This window comes from Lissotriton helveticus, chromosome 6 (genome assembly GCF_964261635.1).
Source record: "Lissotriton helveticus chromosome 6, aLisHel1.1, whole genome shotgun sequence".
NCBI lineage: Eukaryota > Metazoa > Chordata > Amphibia > Caudata > Salamandridae > Lissotriton > Lissotriton helveticus.
The window spans coordinates 259687380-259712385 of NC_136067.1; the positions used below are offsets into that span (position 1 = coordinate 259687380).

At 45.9% G+C, this 25006-nt stretch overlaps 1 protein-coding gene across 3 annotated transcripts in view; it reads left to right on the forward strand.

Annotated features, from left to right (window-relative positions):
• ATAD2B (ATPase family AAA domain containing 2B) overlaps window positions 1-25006 on the forward strand; it is a 974520-nt gene that overhangs the window by 716955 nt on the left and 232559 nt on the right. For 2 of the 3 annotated variants that reach the window (XM_078647713.1, XM_078647715.1), the window contains exons 21-22: window positions 8591-8787; window positions 18788-18947. In XM_078647713.1, coding sequence (XP_078503839.1) covers window positions 8591-8787; window positions 18788-18947 — 357 coding nt within the window. The remainder of the gene's footprint in view (window positions 1-8590; window positions 8788-18787; window positions 18948-25006) is intronic. The other variant, XM_078647714.1, reaches the window with a different exon arrangement.

Sequence of the window (25006 nt, forward strand, 5' to 3'; positions counted from 1 at the left end):
ACTTCACTGGCTAGACATATACATCTAGATGTGCAAGCTCATTTGCTTACAGAATGGTGCCCTTTATTAATTCGAACAGCCTAGACCTATTGGCTTTCCTGGTGTTTGTTTACCATTCATTCTTGCATTCACTGTCCTGCATTTATAATAGAAAAAACGACAACTGCCAGAATCTAAATTTGCCTAGCATCGGAATGGTACGTTTCAATTCTATTAAGGACATGGAGGCGAGGATTATGTTTTTCTTCGTTTGCTTTATTATATAAATGTAAGACACAGCATCCAGAAAAGCATTAATGATACCTTTTCTCCAAAAACCAAAGAGAAAACATCATTTTATCAAAACAAAACAAGCACATCCAAGTCCATAAACATCAACTCCCATCATTCCATGGGGAACACAGCCACATAGTCCTTCTACACTGTCCATATCATTCCTTGAAAGGTCCTCCATTTCGTGAAGCCCTCCTCTTTCTTCGCGCGTCACGCCTGAATATCATTGATCCTGTTTAGCTCCACGAGGAATGACTCTGTCCATAAAGTCAAGACGACAACTTCGACATTCTCAATCACTATCATGCAATTCAACATTAATAAAAAAACCTAAACCAATTTACTTACGTCACACAGGCGTGTTCGCACTAACTGTGCAACGGGAGGGATAATCCTCGCATCCGTGTCCTTAATAGAATTTAAACTTACCGTTACGATGCTAGGCAAATTTCGATTCTATGTCCGGACCGGAGTCTCATATTATGCTAGTTCAAAGCTTACTTACCACTAACTGTGCCACATCCACCACTGGTTTAAAATAAACCTCTTGAAGGTGGAATCGGAAGACCAATCTGCCACACGCATCAGATCCTCCAATCGGGCACCCAGCGAGAAAGCCTTAGATGCCATCGCACCCCTAGCTGAATGTGCACCAAACTGTTTTATGTCAATCTCTGCCTCTTGCATGACCCATCTGGCTATAGTGGGTGAGGAGACAGCTTTGTGCGGTTTCCGTAAAGCATAAGAAGTTGTTGTTCGCCCAGAGGGCGAAGATCAAGCGCCATATCCTCATAGGATTTAAGACAGTTCACCACACACAGTTTGGGTACATCCGTAAAAGCCGGATATGAAATTGTCCTCGAATCTGATTTGGTACGACGACCCACTGAAAGCGTAAACTCGTCCGAGGAAAAAAAACCTTGCCGTAACATCTAAATCCCGAACATCCGAAACCCTGCGACAGGGGACCAGGCACAACAGCATGGCCAGCTTCACGGAAAGTTCTTTCAAAGAAAGGTACCTATTCGGTTGCCAAGATAAGAAAAGGTTCAAGACCACATTGACGCCCCAGAGGACCGAGTATCTAGGTTCAAGAGGCAGCGACAGACGAACACCTCGCAACATACGACAGACGAACGGAAGTTCCCCAATCGGGGCTCCGTCCATAGGGCAATGAGCTGCCGATACCGCTGAACGAATCGCATTAATAGATCGATAAGCCAGGCCATTCGTAGCCAGTTCAGCAAGGAAATTCAACAAGGGAACGGCGCTTGCGACCATGGGATCCAAGTCCTGTCGAAGACACCAAGGCATCCACTTAGTCCAAGCGGACCGGTACCGCTTTGATATGCTGTCCACCCATGCCTTTGACAAGAGATTCTGAGCCGATCTCGAAAGGCCTGGGAGCGACAAACGTCTCCTGAAAGCCTCCATGCCATGAGGCGGAGAGATCCCTGATGAATGAGGTGGTGTTGCTCCCCCTCCGGATTCAGAAGAAGATGAGGAAGCGGGGGAAGTAGGATTGGAAAAACCCAAGAAAGTTCCAGAAGTACTGGAAACCACACTTGAAAACTCCAACACGGTGTCACCACCTCCACCTCTGCTCCCAGAAGCCGGATGCTGGCTGCCGTCCTCATGACCATCGAGAACGGTTGGAAGGCATAACCCCTCTCCTGACTCCAATCCTGGAGGAAAGCTTTCGTGGCCGCTGCTAGAGGGTCGGATCTCCAACTGAAGAAGCGTGGTATCTGATAATCGAGGCGAGACGCGATGAAGTCCACCGAGAACAGACCACAAAGATTGTCCAGCCACCTGAAGACCAGAACATCCACCTTCCACAGGCTGGAATTCCTCAGATGCCTTGAGTGCCAATCTGCCACTTAATTGGCCTGGCCTGGGAGATACTCCGCTTTTACCGAGACATGGTGTGCCAAGCAATACTCTCAAAACTCTTTGGCGAGGTTCGCCAAGTCTCAGACAGAGGATCTCCCAGGCGATTGACATAACGGACCGCTGAAACGTTGTCCATCTTCAACAGTACACAAGAACTCGCTTGATGCCTGGTCCAGCAACGGACAGCAAATGAACCCACCATAAGCTCTAGGCAGTTGATATGCAACCCCTGCTCCTCTAACGACCAAACCTGCCTGTGGAGAATTCTCCGCAACGGGCACCCCAACTTGACCTGCTTGCGTCAGACTCGATGATTAAGTCCGGAGTTGAGCCAAAAGTCGCACACCCATTCCAGGCCTCCATGTGCGTCAACCACCAAGCCATCTCCTCCCTCGCCTCCTCTGACAGGGAAACCGCCTGATCGTACGATAACCCCTTCCTGAGGTGGTGCGCTTTCAGACGCTACAAGGCACGATAATGTAATGGGCCCGGGAAGATTGCCTGAATGGAGAATGACAGGAGGCCCACCCACCACTCGGGCAATCTGCTGGTGGGAGGTCTGGGGCTTGGCAATAGTCTGTCTCAGGGTGTGACAGATCTTGGCCATCTTGCGAGACGGAAGACTCAAGGAAGCATGCAGGGAATCCACGACAAATCCGAGGATAACCAGACTTTGAGTGGGAGAGAGGACCGACTTCGGTCCGTTGATGACAAAGTCCAGGCTTTCCAAGAGAGACACCGTCTGCTGCAATTCAGACATCTCTGTGGACACTGCCATAAGAAGGATGTCGTCTAGGTACACAATCATCCGTATTCCTTGGCTCCTCAAAAACTCCACCACAGGATGAAGCACCTTTGTAAAGCACCAAGGCGCTGAAGAAAGCCTGAAGAGAAGGGCGACTAATTTGAACACTTGCCAGTGCCCACGAAACTGGAGGTCTGTAAGACCCTCAGCATCTGATGTAAGTTGAGCCCAAGCATCCTGAAAGGCCGCCAACCGACCCCCAATAAGAACCTTCTCCGCAGGCATGACACTTACCGTCTGACTGACCATCGCCGGCATTGTTCTTGAAGCCGCCACGGCCTCGGAAACATTGCCCTCTGGTAGGGTAAAAGTAGGTGAAGTTCGCCGAGGAATTATATTGCCCTCGTCCGGAGCCTTGTCCCCTGTTACCAGCTTGCTGGCTGCCACGGCCGGTCGCGCGGCCCCTACTGCGACTGGCCCCTTGGGAGAAACACGTCTGGAAAACCCTCTTAATATTAGATTGGGCCTTGTCCAACGACGTGAAGGTGGCCATAAACTTCCCCAATTCTTTTACAAAGGGTTCCCCAAACAGGCCCCCTTGGGCCACGACGCCTGCCTCGGAAAATGCTACATCACCGAGCTTTGGGTCAAGCTTTATGACCGGGCACAGTTAGTGTTCCCCATAAAAATGATTGCCCTCTGCGCCCAATTGGACAGCACCTCGGGGGATATGGTAGAACCCGTAACCTTTGCCTCCTCCGCCATGTGCAGGATTTTTGTCCATCGGAGCAGTGGCGTCTAAGAGCTTGCCCTGGCAAGAGCGCCAGGACCTATCAATCCTTTTCCGTGGGTCTTTGACATACTTGGCGAGAAAGGTAGCCATCTAGCTCGGTTGTTAGGGCTACCTTTCGCTCTAGTGTGGGGCGGGGGCACTCAGCCCGGAGACATCCCCACTCTTCTTTTTCAAGGGGCTTACATAGGCGTCCCGCCACGAACTTGGCCACCTTGTCACCAAATGCCCAGGCTGCGGATCGCGGATGCATGATTTAATCTGGATCCAGCATGCCCGACTCATCCTGAGGCAATGCGCCCGTGGAACTGGCTGGATCCCAAGAACGCTAAGACCCCTCCTCGTCGGTATCAGACGGGAAACCTCCATCATGAGACGGGGAAAGAGGTGCAGTGGATACAGCCGGCTCCAGTGGCGGGGGGTTAAAGACAGAGGCAGTCCATACTTAGCCAAAAAAAGCACTCTTCAGGCGCTCAAAGGCGTCCGGATCCACTCCGTGCTCCCTCCGGGCCACCTTCTTAGGAGGCGGGCGCCCTCTCCGTCCGCGGCGCCGGACAGGCTGGATGGGGTTCAAGTGACCTTGTGCCAGATTTGCGCTCTCCGCCACAATGCGGTTGGTAAGGCCGTTCCTCCATAGGAGCCACCACTTCGTTCACGCACCGGTAAATGGAGCCATCTACCGCTTCAAAAAAGTAGTAATCTAAAGGTACGTTCTGGGTAGACTCTTCCTCTTCATAGTAATTCCCTTGCTCCATAATGCCTACGACCCACGACAAGAAGAGTTCCTACACTGTTGGGACCTAGCACCTGACAAAGTGGATGTAGGGTAAACCCACAACAACCCAGCTGTCAACTAAGGATGAGCATGCCAGCAGTGCTGGTGATGCAGACTTCAACCACTGAAGCCAGCTGCTGCTGAAGGAGGAGCAGGCCAGCGGTGCCTTTTTAACTTTGGGCGGATCAAAAGAACTGCAAGGATTTAGGTGCAGACTGGCCGCTGTGAGTGACCGATAACACCCCAAGCGCGCAGGCCCCCCAAGCAGACGAGGCCAGCCACCACCCAGCGCGCCGTCAAAGCTAATGCCAAAAATATACTAAAAGTGAAACCTCATGCCCGCAGGCGATTTCGGAGCGTTAGTCTCCGTTAATACGGCCCCAGCGGGCGTCAGGCACTCGCGGTGCGGGATTGTAAGTAATGACCCCGAAAGGCGTTCGTGGTATGGTGGCATGAGTGCAGGCTCCGGCGTTATCGGCTCCCTCAGCGCGGTCTCCTCGCGCCGCGGGAGCAACGAGACGCGCGGGCGTCCCCTGGCGGGCAACAGACTCCGCCGCAAGTGGGCCAGCCGTGTAAGGAGCGAGAACGCTCCCGCGGCAAATACGGGAATCTGCAAACTCTGCCAAAATAAACAAACTCAACAACAATGACAATGAAAGGCAGAATCCCCAAATACAATGAGCCCAACAACCGCAAAGGTAATTAATACCACAAATAATCAGCAAGGTCTGGTACTCAGAAAAACAGCACTTAACTGGCTGCACAGCAACAAAGAAAGAGGAAGGCTTCACGAAATGGAGGACCTTTCAAGGAATGATATGGACAGTGTAGAAGGACTATATGGCTGTGCTCCCATTGGAATGATGGGAGTTGATGTTTATGGACTTGGATGAACTTGTTTTGTTATGAAAAAATTATGTTTTCTCTTTGGTTTTGGGAGAAAAAGATATCCTTATTGCTTTTCTGGCTGCTGTGTCTTACATTTATGTAATAAAGCAAAGGAAGAAAAGCATAATCTGAGCCTCTGGTCCTGACATAGAATCCAAAGTTAGAAGGAGGACTGGGTGAAAACATTCACACCTGATATGAAATCTCTGCAATTTCCTTGTAGTCATTTTGCACTATTAAGAGCTGATTACTTTAAAGACTGGTCAAATGTTTTGATTACATAGAAAACAAGTATTTACAATGCAACGGTCTCGGCATTGCAAAAGTTAGAGCTATTAGCATTGTAAATGAACGCGAGTTTAAGGTCTTGACATTGTAAATGACAAGGTCTTTTATTTATGTTTTAAAAACCAAAACATAAATAAGTCATTGTCATTTACAATGCCAATAGCTCAAAGTCGCCTAATGTGTATGGCAAACTACAGTAGCCTCCTGACGAGTGCCCTTTCACTTAATTTTTTACAAATGAAAGCCCTGGCACTTTTTTTTTTTTTTTTTACAAATTAAGCACGGGTGGTGTCCGTGTCTGCATGGCAGTGGTGGTGTCCGTGTGTGCATGGCAGTGGTGGTGTCCGTGTGTGCATGGGAGTGGTGGTGTCCGTGTGTGCATGGCAGTGGTGGTGTCCGTGTGTGCATGGGAGTGGTGGTGTCCGTGTGTGTATGGCAGTGGTGGTGTCCGTGTGTGCATGGCAGTGGTGGTGTCCGTGTGTGCATGGCAGTGGTGGTGTCCGTGTGTGCACGGCAGTGGTGGTGTCCGTGTGTGAGAGACGCCGACAATAGTTCTCTGGCGAGAACGTGCTTCATCAATTCGAGATTCGTCAATTGGTGACATTACAGCAGGTGACAGTAAGATCTGTAGCCAAAGATGAGGCAACTTGAACACGAAGGTACCCAAACTTCGACAGTGCTGCAATGTCCTAATCATTTCGATAACGTACAATATAAATCCCTATAATATTGCATAACTTTCTGTGTAACCAGCAGCAAAATACAGTATCTGGGGCGCAGTAACCCTGCCATGTATTACAAGATCAAGGAGAGAGAAGTGGCAATTATGTTGATTAACCAGAGGTGGTGGTAACCAACAGTAAAAAAAAGAAAAAAATTGTTGTTTTGTGGCAACCCTTGGATGTCCTCGTGGGAATACACCTACAATATTGTGAACTGTTTTGAAAGCCACTTCTTTAAAGGAATGAAGGTGGACTAAAAACTGCCCAGTAGAGGGCCACAAGATGGTTAATGGTCATATCCGATCATCCTTATTTGAAGGTATGTTTCTGAGACAATGTGACATAACCTCATACTTGACCTAAGTGGAGTCACACATGATGTTCCAGTAGACAGAAATGATGAGGCATGGCTAAAACGACCTCCTTCAAGCAGAGTTGGTGAAGCAAAAACATAAAGCTGTTTCAGAATGCTTGGGCAGGCTAGCGAGGACGAAGCTGGATGCTAGTTTACTGTGCTGCAGCGCATATTGACACCGACAGGCTTGAAGATACCTGGCTGTCCTCTTGTGCTGTTTATTTCTGTATATCTTCTTTACCTTGGATCTTCTGAATAGTGCCCATTCAGAGATTGTCTTTTTATCACAAGAAGGTATTTACAGCCCTACACCAAAATCATTGTTATTACTCTTGCTGGATGAGCATTGAGTTGTTGAGGGTCTGGGGTGAAAAGGTAATTAGTCTTTGCATTCTGCCCCAACAACAAGGAACTTCGGGTAATATTCAGCTCCAGCATTTGCCAACAATTCTCAGTTTCCACCACAAATGAAGCTGCCACGTTCCAGCTCCTTCACATAAGTCTGCAATTGCCACCTCTTTCTGTCGAGCAAGCCCCTCAACGTTTTTTGCATGAGCAACCGTGACTAGTGTCCACCATCAAATAGTTGGGAAAGCGATTTAACTGTAACAACATCGTGACCGTGGTAGGACCCACAAACAGGCACCCTAAAGACCCATAGCGAAGTGCTCAAAGTGGTTCTTCTTTAAAAACAAAAGGAGTTACTAGTACACAAGAAAAGCGTGTTCGTCCCCTGATTTGCACCTTCCCGAAGGAAACTGGTAAAGGCCGAGATATTCCTAGTATAAATAGACAGATGCTGTGGTTCCACCGGGAACTGTGACAATTGGAGTAGCTTCTCGTGTCCTGGGCCCACACGACTCGTCGATCCCAAATTAAATTACTAATGTCTCCTCTGTTTCATTGGCTCTCAGCGCAACGCCCCTGGTGTTTTATGTGTCACTTGGTAAATAGAATAGAAGCATACCAAATATTTTTAAATATTGATGTCTGAAGCGCCAAGGCAACCAGAGCCTCCTTCGTAAAACACCTTAAAAGCAGGAAGTCGTTCGTGCCCATTACGCAGCAAGGGTTCAATTGACTCTAAAGTAAGCAGTAGAAACGAGCCACGTTCTCTGGTTTAGTAATAAAACAGCTATAATCTTGATGTAGCGGACCCGCACTAGTTGGATCCCTTATGCTAGTGGTAATATCAGGTAGTCACTAAGAAGCACCGTGCTAATGTGCTGTCAAAAATCTGAGGCAACGGTATAGATGTGTGGTAACCTGATTACCGCATATTTTTACCCCTGCATTCTGTTTCTGCTGCCCTCTAAATGAGACGTTCTCAAACAGTAAACCTTAAAATATACAAAAGCCAAACCTGGTTGCTTTGTCAATGCTTGTTTAAGGAGGGGCGTTAATTTTTCTGCTGTTCCAATGAGGCTCCATACTTTCAACAGGCAACATTTAAAGTACAGGTACAGATGTCAGAAGATCTAAGTGTACATCTTTTATTTGAAAAAGACATATATTTGCAATAGGGACAGAAGTGTGTTCTTTAGGAGGGAATACAAAAAAGCATTGAAAATGCAATAGGTCTCGCCTTTTATTAAGTTAGCCATTCGCTTTGCTATACAATACCATTAGCAAAGCAAATGGCTTTAACTTAATCAAAGGCGAGACCTATTGCATTTTCAATGCTTGTTTTAAATTCTCCTTAGGTAAGCATCAACATGGGTTTTGCTAATGTTTTTAAAACATCACGAAACCAGTGAATGTGCCATGTATTTTCATCCAAAATAGGGCTCTACCCAAAAAAATGTAAGTGATCTTAATGTGTTTTATTTTTCAACATGTCTTATCTTTATTTCCTTCTTAGCTCTTCGTGCATTGGAAGTCCTCCCTCTTGCACAGCCTCCTGCACCCCGCCAACTATCTGAAACAGAAACTCAGCGAATAGAAGCCCTTGAAGAAAACACTTTAAGGGAGCTACGTTTGTTTCTCAGGGATGTTACCAAAAGGCTTGCCACAGATAAACGCTTCAGCATCTTCAGCAAACCGGTGGATATTGACGAGGTCTTGTTTCCATAACCTGCAAACACCTATGTGTATGATTATTCTGTACCAAAAGAAAAAAGGAACTATAAATTTTAGATTAAGGATCTACGGCAGTTAGTTAAGAATACAGCATACTAATTGGACATTTTTCACTTATGAATGTTTTGTTGTCGACCTGTATCTTTCAGAAACTTTAAAGACAGACAGTTTCAAATTTAAAGCTTGTTCCTTGCTGTCATATGCAATGATTCCTGGTAGAGCGGGCAAAGTGCCTCCTATAACTGAGGCAGAGTCAGAGTCATTTGGAGTCATTTGGAGTAAAGCAGTTGAGCAGTAGCAGATCAGGTGAAATTGTGTTTTTGAGTTCAGACCTCAATCGAGAAGGAAGGATAACTCTTCCTGGTAATCATGCAAATCTTCAAAGATCCTGCAATCCTATCCTTACCTTAGGGTCTGGTGGATAGCCATTCAAACCTTCGATCTGACGATGAGATTATCTAGTAGCCCAGCAAAATTGCCATCAATTGATTTGTTTGTTCTAACCCATAGAAGAGTTCTACCTGTCCCATGCCCTTTTAATCCCATTCTTTGTTGAACAGATTTCATTTTGAAACTGATGCACAGATAGGCTCAGGTATGGGTTATTGTGCCACTGTTGTATCAAACAAATGTATTTGTAAAGGTTTGTATATTGGTCTTTTGAAGCTAATTGATGGAGTATTCCCTCTCTTTAGGTTTCATCTTCATGCTGCTTTAGCAGTTTGTTAGCAACAAACCTACAGTAACCAGTATAGAGTTAGCTTGAGCTTTGTGTCCACTCATTTACCTTAATCTGATAGCTTTATTGCATATCTCAGCTCCCTTCACCTGATTTGATAGTTTTTCTCCTTATTCTGGTTGCATTGCCGTGCTTTGGAGACTATGTTCTCTCCCTCTCCCTCTTCCTTCTCCTTTACCACCCAACTCTCACTAAATCAGTTTTCATATAAGGTGAAGTCCTCCCTAGATCCCAAGCAAGACGCAAGATTCAAAGAATTGCAGCATTTAAGTAGAAACTCACCTGCTGAATGGTCTGGTATTAAAGCCTATTCTATGAAAATATGATTTGGGCAAGTTGGTTAGTTTTGAGCTTTCCTCGTATCTTAGCCCTTGGGTCTGGATTTCTAAGACATGAGTGTTTGCAAACAAGGCCATGACATTAAGATTTCTTCAACTCAAACTCTATCACCTCTAAAAAGCCAAGCTTCTATCTCTTTAGTTAGGGGTCATTGCTTCAACCAACATATTTTATCATTGAAAAAGCCAGGAGAGTTTGGAGTCATTTTAGATGTTAGCAAATGTCTTGTGTTGGGCATCCTTGCCTTATTATATTTTATGTAGGTATTTAGTTTTTGTCAAGCAATGCCCGCCACTTTGCATTGGGGTAGTGCTGTGTGTATATTTGGGGGTGCATAGCATTCCAGGAGATAAAGGAACCAATTAGTCAGCATGCTGAGAGGATAGGATCTGCTGGCGATAAAAACTATTACTTCAGACTTCTTGAATGAGTTAAGTCAACAAAATTCTAGCCTGGTTGAGCAGGCAATGGTCTATCCAGGGTATCTTCCCAGCATCGCTGAATTTCAGAGAATGTGTATAGAAATATAGAATAGGTTAAAGTTAGGCCTACTTGCAGTAGTGTATTATCCAGGACCTCCTCACTTTTAGAAAGATATATTGTTAAATCAACACTATTGATAGCGGTAGATGTTGATTGGCAGATATTAGACTTCTGTTTAAATGATGAAGGGCAAACAGCATGGCGTGGTAGACTGCGGAGTTTTGATGTAACATGTATGAGACAAAGGGATTTCAAATTGGATCATTCAGTGAAAGGGGGCAAATAGAGATTTCAGTGTAGGCAAGTGTTTATCATATCATTGTGGTCACAGCAAAAGACACCCTCTATGGTTCTGGACTGTTTGAGAGACTATTGCTGTAATCCAGGTGGGAAATAATTATAGCTTGCACTGAGGCAACCTTCGGAGAGGTGGAGTGGTATTTATTTATTTATTTGATTTTATGGGTTTATACCGTGCTTGAATCGACTCCCGAAGGAGTATCTCTGCGCACAAACGCCAGTAGCAGATGGAAGGGAGCGATCAGTCCAAGGTTGAAATTCAGTAGTGTGCTAATTCTGGAACAGGAAAGTTTTCAGCATTTTCCTGAAAGTCAGATGGTCCGAACACTGCCTAAGCAGAAGTGGAAGTTTATTCCATAGTACAGGACCAACCACTGACAGTGCTTTACCGCCCTGTCTTGTCTTTTTTACAGTAGGCACTCGGAGGAGGAGCTGATTGCTAGACCTAAGGGTACGGACGGGATTGTATGGCATGAATTTTTCTGCCAAATATGAAGGTCCTAGTCCGTGTAAACCCTTATGGATTACGCAACAGGTCTTAAACTTTACCCTTTGACGAACTGAGAGCCAATGTAGTTTATCTAAAAGGGGTTTTGAGGGGGCATCTAGGAGGGGCATTTAGGACCAGCCTAGCAGCGGTGTTTTGTACTACTTGTAGTATACCTAATACTCCGTCGTTGGCCAATGCCAACACCCCGTTGCAATAGTCGAGACGACTAAGCACCAGGGCCTGCACCAAGGTTTTTCTGGTGAAATCAGGGAGTAGGGGGAGCACTTTACGGAGGAGACCTATGACATAAAAACAGGATCCCACTATGTTGTTTCCATGCTGCTTTAGGGATAGCTCCTGGTCCAATCGTACCCCCAGGTTCTTTACTACCATTTTGAGTTCGGGAACCGGGCCTAGTTCTGACGGCCACCAATCAGGGGTCCATAACATTTTGGCCTCCCCGAAAAGCATGACCTCTTTCTTACCCACATTACATTGTCGGAAGTTCGAGGACATCCACTGGGTGACTGCCTTCATGCCTTCGGAGAAGGATGTTTTAACCTCGGAAGTGAGAGATTTAAACGGGAAAAGGAGCTGTGGGTTATCCGCATATGACACTGGGATGAAACCAAAAGCTCTCATAATCCTAGCCAGGGGGTCCACATAGATGTTAAAAAGAGTGGGGCTCAAAAATGAGCCCTGTGGCACCCCCTTTTTGATTTCTACCTCCGCTGAACGGAACGCACCCATGTTGACACATTGAGTGCGATCGGATAGGAAGCTCCTCAACCAGGCCAGTGCCATACTCTCAAGGCCAATCTCTGCAAGACGTCCGAGCAAGATGGTATGAGATATAGTATCAAACGCTGCCGATAAATCCAGCAGCACCAGGACCACCGAGTATCCCTTGTCCTGGTACATGTGGAGATCGTCCATTACTGACAGCAGTGCCGACTCAGTGCTGTAATTCGGCCTGAAGCCGGACTGAGAATAGTCCAAGCTCCCAGATTGTTCGATAAAATTCGAAAGATGTTTATTCACTTGCTTCTCTGCGAGTTTGCTCAGGTATGGAAGCAGAGATATAGACCTGAGGTTGGACAGATCCGCCCACGGAATAGAGGAGTTTTCCCGAATAGGTCTCACCAGTGCCTTTTTCCACTCCAGTGGAACCCGGCCTTCGGCAAGCGAGAGATTGACAAGGCACTGGATCCCAGGACCGAGCGCCTTGCCAACCACCGGCATGATTCTAGCTGGAATAAGGTCAGATGGACAGCCACTCTTGATTTGGCTCACTAGGTCTTCCACCTCATTCAAAGAGATGGCAGGAAACATAGTAAGCACCCCAGAGTTCGCTCCCTTCATGACCTGAGGCAGTGCTATAGGCCGGCTTATAGATAGGATTTACGAGAAAATGACCAACTCTAATCTATCTATCTTATTTGTAAAGTAATGGGAAATATTGTCACATAGTTGCTGTGACGATAGATCAGAACTCTCGCAGGCTGCTGGTTCTATGAAGGTTTGCAGAATCTGATACAGAACCTTAGGAGCATTGCCGGCTGCCGTAAGTTGGGAAGCAATGTAATTCTTGCGGGCTGCTCTAATAGCTTTATGATAAGAGGTTAGGGCCATACAGTAGCAGTTCCTGTCAGCCTCCAAATGAGACGATATCCAGACCTTTTCAAGCTTCCTGCAAGCTAGTTTGAGACCGTAAATGCTCAGAGAACCATACTTCCTGCTTTTGTGCGGAGCGTGGTTTATAAAGTTTCAGAGGAGCAATGGTTTCTACCGCTGTGTGGATGGCCAGTTTATATGTGGATAAAGCCACCTCAATATTCTCGATGGGAGCGATGTAAGGCTCTACAAACCTCTCCTTAAAAACCTCCTGGGTCATTTTATGCCTTTGTCTCCGCCTCATAGGTAGCGGCAATGGTTGGTGGAGCGGCTTGCGAGAATTCGGCATTGTAAATTCTAAAATGAAATGGTCTGTCCAATTAGCCTGCTTGGGAGGGAGACATACGATCGTAGGAGAATTGGAAAGGATTAAGTCTAATGTGTGCCCTGCCTGATGGGTGGGGCCGATGTTGTACTGTATTAGACCTAATAATGAGAGATCTGTCAGTAAAGACTGGGCATCCACACAATCCTGCAACTCACTGTGGACATTAAAATCTCCTAGGAGTAAGAAGTCACTGCCTGCGTTGACATGTGGGGCCAGTGCCTCCAATAAAGAGATGGAAAAATTCGCACAAGGGCCAGGGAGGCGATACACCAGAGTCCCTTTCCAGTTGATCCTTGCCGAAATATTGATCTTAAAGATCATCAGTTCCAGATCCGAGGTACAGTATTGATCCAATATGGAGATAGCTATACCACTCCTATAAACTATAGCTATACCACCGCCTGTCCTAATGGGACGATCTAATCTGACTATTTTATATCCATCAGGGATCCCTAGAGTGATAGCGGGAACAGAGTGGGGTCTAATCCACGTCTCTGTTAGGAAACATAAGTCAGGTTGTAGGGATGAAATAAGGTCCCAAACCTCCGTATTATGCTTGGGCAATGATCTAATATTGCAGAGCAAATTTCTCCATCCTAGTTGCGTGTTAGGGCCAGCCCCCGGTGTGGTTCCTTGATGGTAGAAAGCATCATCATCGTATTGTGCCTGGAACTGACAGTGACAACATGAGAACGGCCCCTCCGGGAGAGACCCCACCTCCCTCACACAACCCGAATGAGGAGCTCTCTGTAGATCTAAAAGAGCTTGCGGAGAGTAGCTTACCCGTTTAATAGGATGACAGCCTATATTTGGAGAAGTTAGAGCCATGGCCCTTGGCCTCGTCCGGTCGCGGACAGGCGGAGACGGACTTCTCTTTGGCTTGTCTTAGGAGCGTCCTTAGGCGCTCCTCTGCGCGCTCAATGCGACGAGAGGGCTAAGTAGCCCTTCCTGTCGGAGAGCTAGAGCGCTAACCGCTTGTGTAGGCGGAAGTACCTGGCTCTTCCTGTCCCGCCCTCCGCTCAATGGTACTGGTTACCGAGTCGGACCGGGGCGGGCAGGCTGCAACATCGAGCACAGGCTTCCCTCAGATGAGAATGGGCCCCCCAAATTCCCCTTGTGGCACCAGAGATGTTAAGCGGCCAAAAGTGAAGATGCAGTGGACACAATTAAAAGTTAATTCAGCGATAATGTTAAAAGTACAGCAACTTTGTTAAAATTATTCGGGGGTCAAAAGCATCCAAAATGCACCAATAAAATGTATTGCGCTCTCAAATTGGCTTACTAGGCGTGAAGCGGGACGGGGAGACTCTGCCACCGTCCTCCCTACCGCAATCCGCCCGCAGCTCCTCGCCGCCTAAGTAGCCCTTCTGTCGGAGAGCTAGATCGCTAACCGCTCGTGTAGGCGGATGTACCTGGCTCTTCCTGTCCCGCCCTCCGCTCAACGGTACTGGTTACCGAGTCGGACCGGGGCGGGCAGGCTGCAAGATCGAGCACAGGCTTCCCTCAGATGAGAATGGGCCCCCCAAATTCCCCTTGTGGAACCAGAGATGTTAAGCGGCCAAAAGTGAAGATGCAGTGGACACAATTAAAAGTTAATTCGGCAATAATGTTAAAAGTACAGCAACTTTGTTAAAATTATTCGGGGGTGAAAAGCATCCAAAACGCACCAATAAAATGTATTGTGCTCTCAAATTGGCTTACTAGGCGAGAAGCGGGTCGGGGAGACTCTGCCACCGTCCTCCCTACCTCCAGGTAGACTTTCTGTAGCCAGTGCAAACAATCAAATGCTAATTGAGTGCAGTATTTATTTCATCACTTAAGGAGAGCTCGTCTTAGCACTAAACACACTATCCTGGGAATTAAGCAGCAATGATTATGTCAAAGAGATCAGATGCATTAATAGTTCCCCCAAACTGATTTTATCCCTAAACCAGCAGCACCAGTTTTAATGCACCCAGTAGTTAAGGTGCGAATGGCAATGAGACACATTGGAGAACATCCCATATTATCTTGTGTCTGTAGATGAAACTGACTATTCTTTGCATGCAAATGTCTTGTAGACACGGGATACTGATAGTGGGGTTGTGTAGGAGACCAGGCCAAGCCTGTAGGCCCGCAGAGGTGATGTTGGTGGATCTGTTGAGTACAGGTCTTAGTTTGACCTTACGGGTATGATTTTGTAAGACGCTAGCAAACGAGGATAATGCTGTTCTGCTGATATCTGTGGATAGTGCCAGTCTGTCAAAGATTGCTTGCTGTTCATTACTTTATCAACACTAGTGAATGCTTTTGAGAAGTGTAATGCAATCCGTGTAAACCAGCTTCCCTAATCTATAATGTTCAGACATTCTACAATGTAATTAGTGCCCAGGCCAGGGTTACGGCAAGACTGTAAGTCGCTGAGGAGACTGTTGGATTCCATAAACGAGCCTAGCTGGTTGGTAACCACTGTTTGTTGAGCCTTTATGACAAAGAATTCATGAAATTGGTCTGAAATTAGAAACAATATCAGAGTTACCAAAGAGTTCCTTTAGGATGATATAGTTTAGTTCTTGAGTTAGATGGAGTTGATTTATTTAGTGATTTTTGTAATAAATGCAGAGACCCAAACTGACACCGTTGGCATTGCAGACTTCCTATGGTGCACAGAATCTTATGAAAGATGGCAAGAACTGTTAAAGCCTCATTAACTGGTGTGAACCTATTTCAAAGGAGTTATAAGATGGCTGTGTACCTCTGTGAGCAGGATTACTCCATAGTTAACCAACTGCACAGCTCCCAAATTCCTGGTTTTAGTTAGCATATTGTAATTAGGTGGAAGGTTATTTTCAGATGTAGGGGAACATTAATCAATTAAGGAGATTTCTTTGTGCTTGCAGATGAAATGTTGGAAATATCAGAAGATTTATCCTCTTTACCTGAGTCATTATTGTACAGTTGTTGTATAAATTCATAGTAAGAAAAATGATAAAAGATTTCAATGTGTAAACATCAACATTCCTGCTGCAGGAATGAATGATAGAGGCAAGCTAAAGGTAATTTCCTTTGCAACACTGCCAGTTGTGTAGAAGAGACTGCAGATCATCAGTAGTGACATCACCAGTTCTTGGGTTGAAGTAGTTGTATGCTGTGAGAGCTAGATTATACTATCTAATCAGACTTTAGCTGTTTGACTGGTACATTTTGAGTTTTATAAAGCTGTGTTAGCTGCAAGTGTCCGGTTGATATGGCACTCAACTTGGCTCTCAAGCAGATGCAGCACAGCATTGTGTCAATACAGAAAGACATTGACTGCCTATTCATCTTCTGCTCCTTGACTGAAAAGAATACTCAAGTCCACCACTAGATACTGCCAGAAATGCAGGGCACTAGTGCTCTCAACAGAATCCATCCGATTATCCAGGAGAACCAAAACAGGTTATTCATAAAAGAAGATGATGGATTTCGTTTTTATTAACCTGACTAATGTCAGTTAGTTTGCTCTGGCAACCCGAAAGACACATTGACAGGCTGTAAAGACTGCAGAATTAAGCAGCCAGATCATTCCAGCACCATTGCGACCATAATATGCCACAGATTAAAGTTCTCCATTGGCTCTTGGTTGAAATAGCGTTCCTTTAACAGACCTTGGGGGTCAAGTGTCTGACCGTTTGTTCCAGGTCTCTGACTTTGAAAGGAAACCTGCTTCCTTCTGTTGGAAATGACTTACGAATGTCAGATCACGTCCATCTTATGCATATGCCTCAAATAGTATGGTATAGACTGCAAATACTTATTTTGCTGCAGACTATACCAGTAGTTAATGAAAACATTTGTGCTGTGTTAATTTTTAATCAGACGGAACAAATTCCTTTAGTGGGGTTCGGAATGTGTCCTAAATCTTGTCAGTAGTACATACGTAATGATAAGCTGTTATTAGTCCAGCATAAGAGTGAATGTTACAACTGCTATTTTGAAATCTTGATTAGGGCCTAACCGTTCCAGGGCAGACACTATTCTCCTTCGTCTGAATACTGCAACACATGCTTTCACAAAGGAGCTGGCTGTAATGACCGCAATAGAGCCATCAATGTGTCTATATCATCTTGTGTCTAGAATTTTGAGACGCCGGAGCTGGCATATCGCATTTCTACCTTTCTAAATTATTGGATAGGCTATATAATATGGGGTACTATGTGAAGTACCCGATAAAAGTACTTTGAGGCTGCTGTTCATCAGTGCTGTGTTTGCTGCTGTATAGAGAATGCCCTATCCTACTCTTTTTAGGTGTTTAGAAGAGCATCTCCAGATTTGTCATAGCAACCTATCTTAAAATGGTGGTTTACTGAGACATATTTCATCTCTTCTAACTGGGAAAATAAGATCGGCAGTACTTCCTCGACTTGTGCCCCTTACTGCAATCTTTTAAGTAGAATAAGAGTAAGCGATCTTCCTTGCAGGTTCCATATTCTTCTTCCTTTAATATGCAGTTTGTGCTACTGATGTTTAGTGCTAGGTTATGTGCTGCAGCTCCATTCTTGAAAGGGAACAATGTTTTGAGCGGGGTATCTATATTCTTTCACTGAGGAACTTTCCATCATTTATGCCAAAGGTGGTATCTTAAATGTATTTGAATAGAGCTTTACATTTTAGAGTTAGAGACTTTGAAGCAAGACTGCTTATTTGTTTTGTAATTCCTAAAGGACTATTTTATTCTAAATCCAATTTTGGATCTTTCCTTTTGTCGTTTACTGCTTGTGTCACTATTAATTACAGTTCAAACCCCAAAGGTGGTACAGCTCTATATGCAAAGCTAAAGTTCCATATTGTGGAATATGTTGTCATGCGGGCCTTTTGGAAATTCAGCTTTGTTGCCTCATCTCGTCACTACACTTTCTGCAATGATGCTAATGTTGTGGCTGGATTTCAGAATAATCATGCCATTTTGCAGGAAATATTAACTCAACAGTTGACTGAAGTTCTTGTTGCGGACTGCTTGGTATTCTTTTCTGCCGGCAGTAATTCCTGCAAGAGAATAATTTAGCTGCAAAGTAACATAAGTAATCCCCATTAGTTACGGTTTCCTTTTAGACAACGCTCCCATTGAGGAAGTGCCCTTTGTGTGTGTAATTCTCACAGGTAGCAAAGCTAAGAAAAGGCCTGCACTAGCACTATGACAAGCAGCAACAAGCTTTAGAGTGCAATGGGATGCACATTACAGTCTGTTTTTTAGTGTTTTTATAAAGGGATTGGGTCTTCCTATTGGGTGGCGGTATTCCAAAGAAGGTAAACACTGGAGAATACCTCATTCAAGAAGATCCACAGAAGCAGGTAGGACACCTATTTTGCACAAAATATGAATTACTATTTAACCATCTCTCCCTTGTTTTTTTGATTCAGTCATTTATTGCCAGCACAATTAGTTAAAGACATGTTGGAATGACTGGCCTCTCACATAGGTGTTTGCAAGTTCCCATTTCTGTGCTTTCAGTGTGAATGCAGCATATCCCATATTGTTGTTACACATTGTGAAGCTTGCTAGTATCACATGATAAATGTAACACATCATCCATCCAGCTTATTTAATGTTTGTTTTTGCATTTGAAACTTGTAATTGAAGAATACTAACTTTCTTTTATTATCATAGATTTCAGATTATCTTGAAGTCATCAAACAGCCAATGGATTTGTCTACTATGATGACCAAAATTGATAAAAATGAGTATTTCATTGCCAAGGACTACTTAAATGACATAGACCTTATTTGTAGAAATGCATTGGAGTATAATCCAGACAAGGAACCTGGAGGTGAGAATGTTGCTGAAGTTGTCCTTTGAAAAAAGAATGACTTTTCTTTGATTTAGTGAAATTATTTTTTAGGGCATGAACTAATTTGCTGTGACCACATGCTTTATTTGCTGGCAATTCCTGTGTTGCATTATATGTTGCTTTATACACAGTGGTTCTGTATAGCTTTGGTGTTTTGTAGTCTTATTACTGACCGCTCCAGTTTCAGTCACAGACAGCGGTGTACAATATATATGTGTACAATACTACACAGTTAGCCCATGCTCATGATTAGATGACTTTCTTATCCATCCTAGTCCCTGCTTTTTGGTGGTTGATTTCCTCCCTATTCTATGTTTGTCTCCCCTAGAGTATAGCTTGTGTACCCCTGCTTTTGATTGGCTAAAGTGAAAACTTCCACCAATAAAGTTTAAAAACAACTTTATCCCTCTCCTTTTTAGGTCAAGCCTAGAGTCAGCACGCAATCGCTGCTTTGGAAGATCGGCTGTAGTTCAGGATGTGAGGGAAGCCCCGCCCACTCCCCCGCCCTTATTTTTCATTGGCTTGTGTGTTTGTCCTTCATAAATGCTCCCTTCGGATCCGGTTATAGACTTGTTAGTCCCTCCTTATTGCATCCATGTCGTCATTTGTATCCTCCCATGGCTACTGGCCCCTTTACTTTGAGTTTTACACAGTACGTGTTATTTAGACTGAGAGCACTATTTTCTTTAATGAGGCTCTCCTATTGCCTTCTCTACTCCCCCCTCCCTCCTGTTGTCCATGCCTTCTCCCCCATTCCCCCGCCTGCACTCCCGTTGTCCATGCCCATCCCCCCGCCCTCCATCCCATTTGCAATGCAATAGGTCTAGTGTAAATGCGACTCCTATTGCATTGCAAATGCTTGTTTCTATATCATTATTTGTTTAGCATTCCATGGTGACTGCATAGCTTGGTTTATAGAACGTCATTGCTCTGTTTACGTTTATCCCTCCTGACTCGCACCATTTCTTACCTCCCGGCCTGTGGTCCCATGCTCCTCGACAGTACACCAGATAGCAGCCTTGATGATGCCTGGGATGTTTCCTTCCCCTGTAAGTCCCCTCCAACCATGCCTCGCTGATGCTCGCCCATGGCGTGCCTCATGGCAGCCTTGGTGATGCCCTGGATATTGTCCCCGTTGCACTCTCTAGTGCTGGCCCCCTCTATGATGGTAGTTGCTACAGTGCTGAAAGCCAAACCTTTTAAACTCCACCAGCACTATCCCCGCCAACAGCAGCGACTCGACAGGCTTAAGCTATCGAAGCATTGTGTTCGAGGCATGTGTGCTGTAGATATGCATGCTTTGCATACTCCTGCCATCTAGTGTTGGGTCCAGATGTTTGCAAGTTGTTTTCCTGCGAAGAAGGCTTTCCAGTCACAAAGTAAGGTGACTCCTCCTTTCGGTGATAGTGCTCATTGGCATCGACTCCATTGTCCATTGTTAAGATGTTTTTTTCCCACCATCGGGTTCAAATGTGTATTGCTGCTCTCCGGTTCAAAACCATTCTTTGGGTGCCCATCGGTGCGCAATCCACTCTACCCTCAACGGTTTTGTTTCCGTACTCGGTTTTCTCTTTTCTCTCCATTTTATTTTGAAAAAATCCATGAGCGGTCAACGGGCTTTGCCGCGTCAGGCCATCCTGGGTGCCATGCCAAGAACCCGCTCACTGACCTCCAGAGCACAAGGAGGAAGACTACGAAGCTTGTAAGTCATTTCGGTCCAAGAGGACTCAACGTGATCGTCTGGCTCGACGACACGAGATGCAACGCCAAAGCATCCAACACACTCAGGGTATCTTCGTGGAAGAATCCGAACAAGAAGAGATTGAAGAGTCTGCCACAGAAGAAGAGGCCTTCTCCTTTCCAGAGTCCGATTCAGAGCTCTAGATTGATCTGGAGTCCCAAGGTCTGCATCCGGCACAGGGTGCCAAGTGTACCGAAGACCCTTAATCCTCTTCTAAAACTCATAAGGCTACGGCACCACCTCTGCCTTCTGACCAAGGTCGGCACCAAAACACTGTTTTCGACCCCCAGCCGCGTTCGCACCGAAACAAACCGTCAAGCCTTCCGGCTCAGGACCAAGTTGTCCGAAATTACCTTTGGATCCAAAATCATCCGGCTCCAAGGACAAATCTGGTTCAGATCTGAAACCCTCTTCTTCGAAACACAAATATGCTTCGAAGCCGAAATGTTCCATAGACTATTTGATTTCGACGCCAACATCCAAAGACAATGTTCTCGAGCCTCCAGAACCAATTTTAGATGTTCTTAAGGCCAAAGTGGATCCCAAACGAAAGAAAATTTACATTAACCCTGATACTGGACATATTTTAGCTAAACATCCAGCAAAACACAAGCTTCCTGCAGAGGACACTTCTGATAAGATTCCCTTGAAGAAGGACATGGCTACTAGCCCTGTTTATTCTGCCGCACAACCCTCTCCACCGCCACCATCTTCTCCACAATTAATAATTGAAGATCCTTTACATATAACACCTCCGGTGATCTCCACATAGCCAGATGTGGATCAGGCTGATGATGATACTCATTTACCTGCAGACCTATGGAATGATTGCACCATTGACCCTCCAATAGACAATGAGCCGGACCCTTATCTTGCAAAACCATCACCAGATGATAATTTGGCTTATCAACAGCTCTTTGCCAGAGCAGCAGAGTATCATGGGGTACCATTACATAGAGAAATATTACAAGAAGACTTTCTATTTGAAACACTTGAGTCCACACATAGGTCAAGTCAAACACTCCCTATGCTTAAAGTCATGATTAGACATGCAGATGAGATCTTTAAAGACCCTGTCAGAGCACGTATAAGATAAAAATAAACAACCCTCACCATCAGATCCTGTGTTTATAAAGGGACAATTACCTCTTGACTACCTAGTCGTGTCCAACTCTCACAAAAGAGCTAACGCAAACCTCTTAGATGCACCTCCCTCAGATAAAGAATCCGCACTTATAGATGCCTCTGGAAAACGAGTAGCTGTTCAAGACGCTAACCATTGGCGCATCACAAACACGCAGGTCCTATTAGCTTGGTACGACAGAGCACACTGGGATGTGATGGAGCAATTGCTCCAATATCTCCCAGACGAACACAAAAATAAGGCACAGCAGTTAGTTGAAAAGGCAAAACTCCTCTTTAACTCCTCAATAAGATGTGCTTTATATGCAGCTGACACCGCAGCTAGGGAGGTGAATACCTGCATTCTCCTTAGAAGGCATGCATGGCTTAGGATCTCTGGGTTTAACCTTGAGGTTCAACAGTCTATGTTGAACACTCACTTTGATAAAGAACACCTGTTTGGTCCTATAGTCGACCAATCCTTAGAAAATATGAAAAAGGACACTGAAGTAGCAAAATTCCTTTGGAGCTCTCCAGTCCCCATCTAATAGAGGCTCCTTTCGCTGCTCGTTTTACAGAGCATGGTCCAAAACAACGTCTTCTGACCCAAATGCTCCCTCTTACAAAGGTAACAACCAATCCTTTTCCTCTAGAGGTTTATATAGAAGAAACAATTCCAAAGGCCGGGGTAGAGGCGCCACACCGCGTAACATTCCTTCCCCTGATAAACATTGACTCTCCCACACTTCCCTCTGATCATTCAACACCTGTGAGGGGGAAAACTTCAACAGTTTCTCCACATTTGGCAATCATTTACAACCGATAAGTGGGTACCAGAACTTATCCAACATGGTTCTTGCCTGGAGCTCACCTCCAATCCACCGAACATTCCACATTGCGTACATGAACTGTCCTCAGACCATTTGCAGTAATCAAAGAGGAGGTGCAATCTCTCTTACAAAAGGGAGCCATAGAACCAGTTCCGTTTCAGTACCAAGGTTCAGAGGTGTACTCTTTATTTTCTAATTTCCAAAAGGCTCCTTAAGACCAATTTTGGATCTCAGAGAGTTAAATCAGTACCTACTATGAAAAATGTCCATATAGTAACGCTTCTACAGGCTCTTCCTCTTCTACAACAAGGTGATTTTGTTGCCCACACTGGAATTAAGACTCATATTTTCACATTCCCATTGTTAGAAATGGGATTTCTGGTTGGCTAGGGCATGCGCCTAGGCCAGGCAGAAACCGCTGCTCTAGTCAGGGCAAGGGAGTTGCACGCTGAAGATAACCTCTGCTCACCCCCTTGGTAGCTTGGTACGAATAGTCAGGCTTATCCCAGAGGCAATATGTAAAGCGTTTGCACAACACACACACAGCAACAACACACTAGGCACACCACCAAAGAAACTACTCTCAAGGTTATATAAAAATAGCCTTTGTATTACTCATAAACACATTAGATCATAATCACACATATACACTGTGCCAGCTGGCACTAGGTAGTAATTTACAGGGGATTATATACATGACCGGGCCAATCAGGCCACTGTCAGAACAATCAGCATGCAGCAATAACACAACCAGTAACTATTGGTAAAATATTGTACTGCGCATCATATCACAACACTTAGCATATGCAGAACATATTAGGCATAAACCATGTTTTGCATTACATTAGGCATAAACACATTATGCATTACATTAGGGCCTTACGTCCTCCCAGCACATCAGGTGCTTCACAGGCCACTGGCCTTTCCTCGGGGTCCCATCTTAGACTTTCATGTCATGCCCTATGTCCACCAAAGTCAGGGCGCTAGGCTGTTACTGCAGCAGGGTGTAGGCCCAACAGGCTAGCACCAGAAATGAGGGCGAGGGTGTAATCCACCCTGATCTCTGTAGAGACCCAAAACAATGCCCCCTACGTTGCAGCTGCCCGCACTCACGTTGCAGCTGTGAAATTCAGCCCTGACACCAACAATGCCGTAGAAGCCCCTTCTTCCCCGGGCTCCTCTGTCAGGGAAATCGCAGATGTACCCACCGGTGCTCAATGTCGGCCCCACTCACCACTTACTTGGGGGCTGGGGAAGGTAGAGAATAGCCATCTGCTGTAGGCAGTGACCTGTAGTCACTGGTGTCACTTCGATCCTGCCCTGCGGGCCGTAGTTGACTTTGGTTACCTCTTCGGCCTTGGTCTGCTTTTATGGTGGCCCTTGGGACACGGAGCGAGGTCCCCCGTCTGCCATAAGCGGGGCTCTCCTCGCCACAACGGGAGCCCCGCTTGGAACCAGGCTCAAGGTGGCCTGACTAACGCTCCGGACTCCACGCTCTTTTCCAGTCCCTGGCCACACCCCAGGTCAGGCTCCTTACCTGACTTTCTTCCGAGCAGAGCCGGAGCCTTTCTCCCTGGGCTCAGGAAGACCTCAAAAAGTGAAATGCTGGAGTCACGCACTCTGGCAGGACAGAGTGGGAGACCACCTTCTTGGTGCTTGTAGCAGCACGTGGGGCTCTCCACATCACTCCAGGAGCCCCGCCCCTCACCAGGCAACGTGGGGGAATCCCCACGCCGGGATTCCCATAGAAACTCTTCAGACTCTGCGGCTTGGCGCACTCCTGGCGCCCACAAGCTAGAGCCCACTCCTAGGACTCAAAGGGCCATGAAAACCAAGCGCTCACCACACTCTTGATGCAGATGACCCCCTGGGGTCTAGAGGGGCAGAGCTGGGCCCAGGCATGCCAGCTAACAGGGCCATCCAACAGAGGGACAGTCCCTCATGGCAGTTCCTCCTGGGGCTCAGCAGTCCAAGCAGGCACAAGTAAGCACCCCAAAAACAGCACACTTTCCTGGGGTCACATTGGTCTTTGTTCTGCCCTGGCACAGGGCTTGGAGAACCAGTCCCAACTGGTTCTGGGGGGGTACCGAAGCACTTTCTTTACAGTGCTCACACCCTCCTTTGTCAAGTTGGGCTCTGTCCTCAGACACACCACAGGGGGGCGGAGACAGCATTGCACAAGGCTGGCACAGACCTATTCAGGGTCAGGGGACTACTCCTCCCACTACTCCAAATGCAGATCTTTCTATTCAGCCTAGTGTCGACTCACCCTGCCCCTCTGGAGCCACACACCTCATCAGCCCCTGTCACTCCAGAACCAGACATGCAATACACTTCTGGCAGGC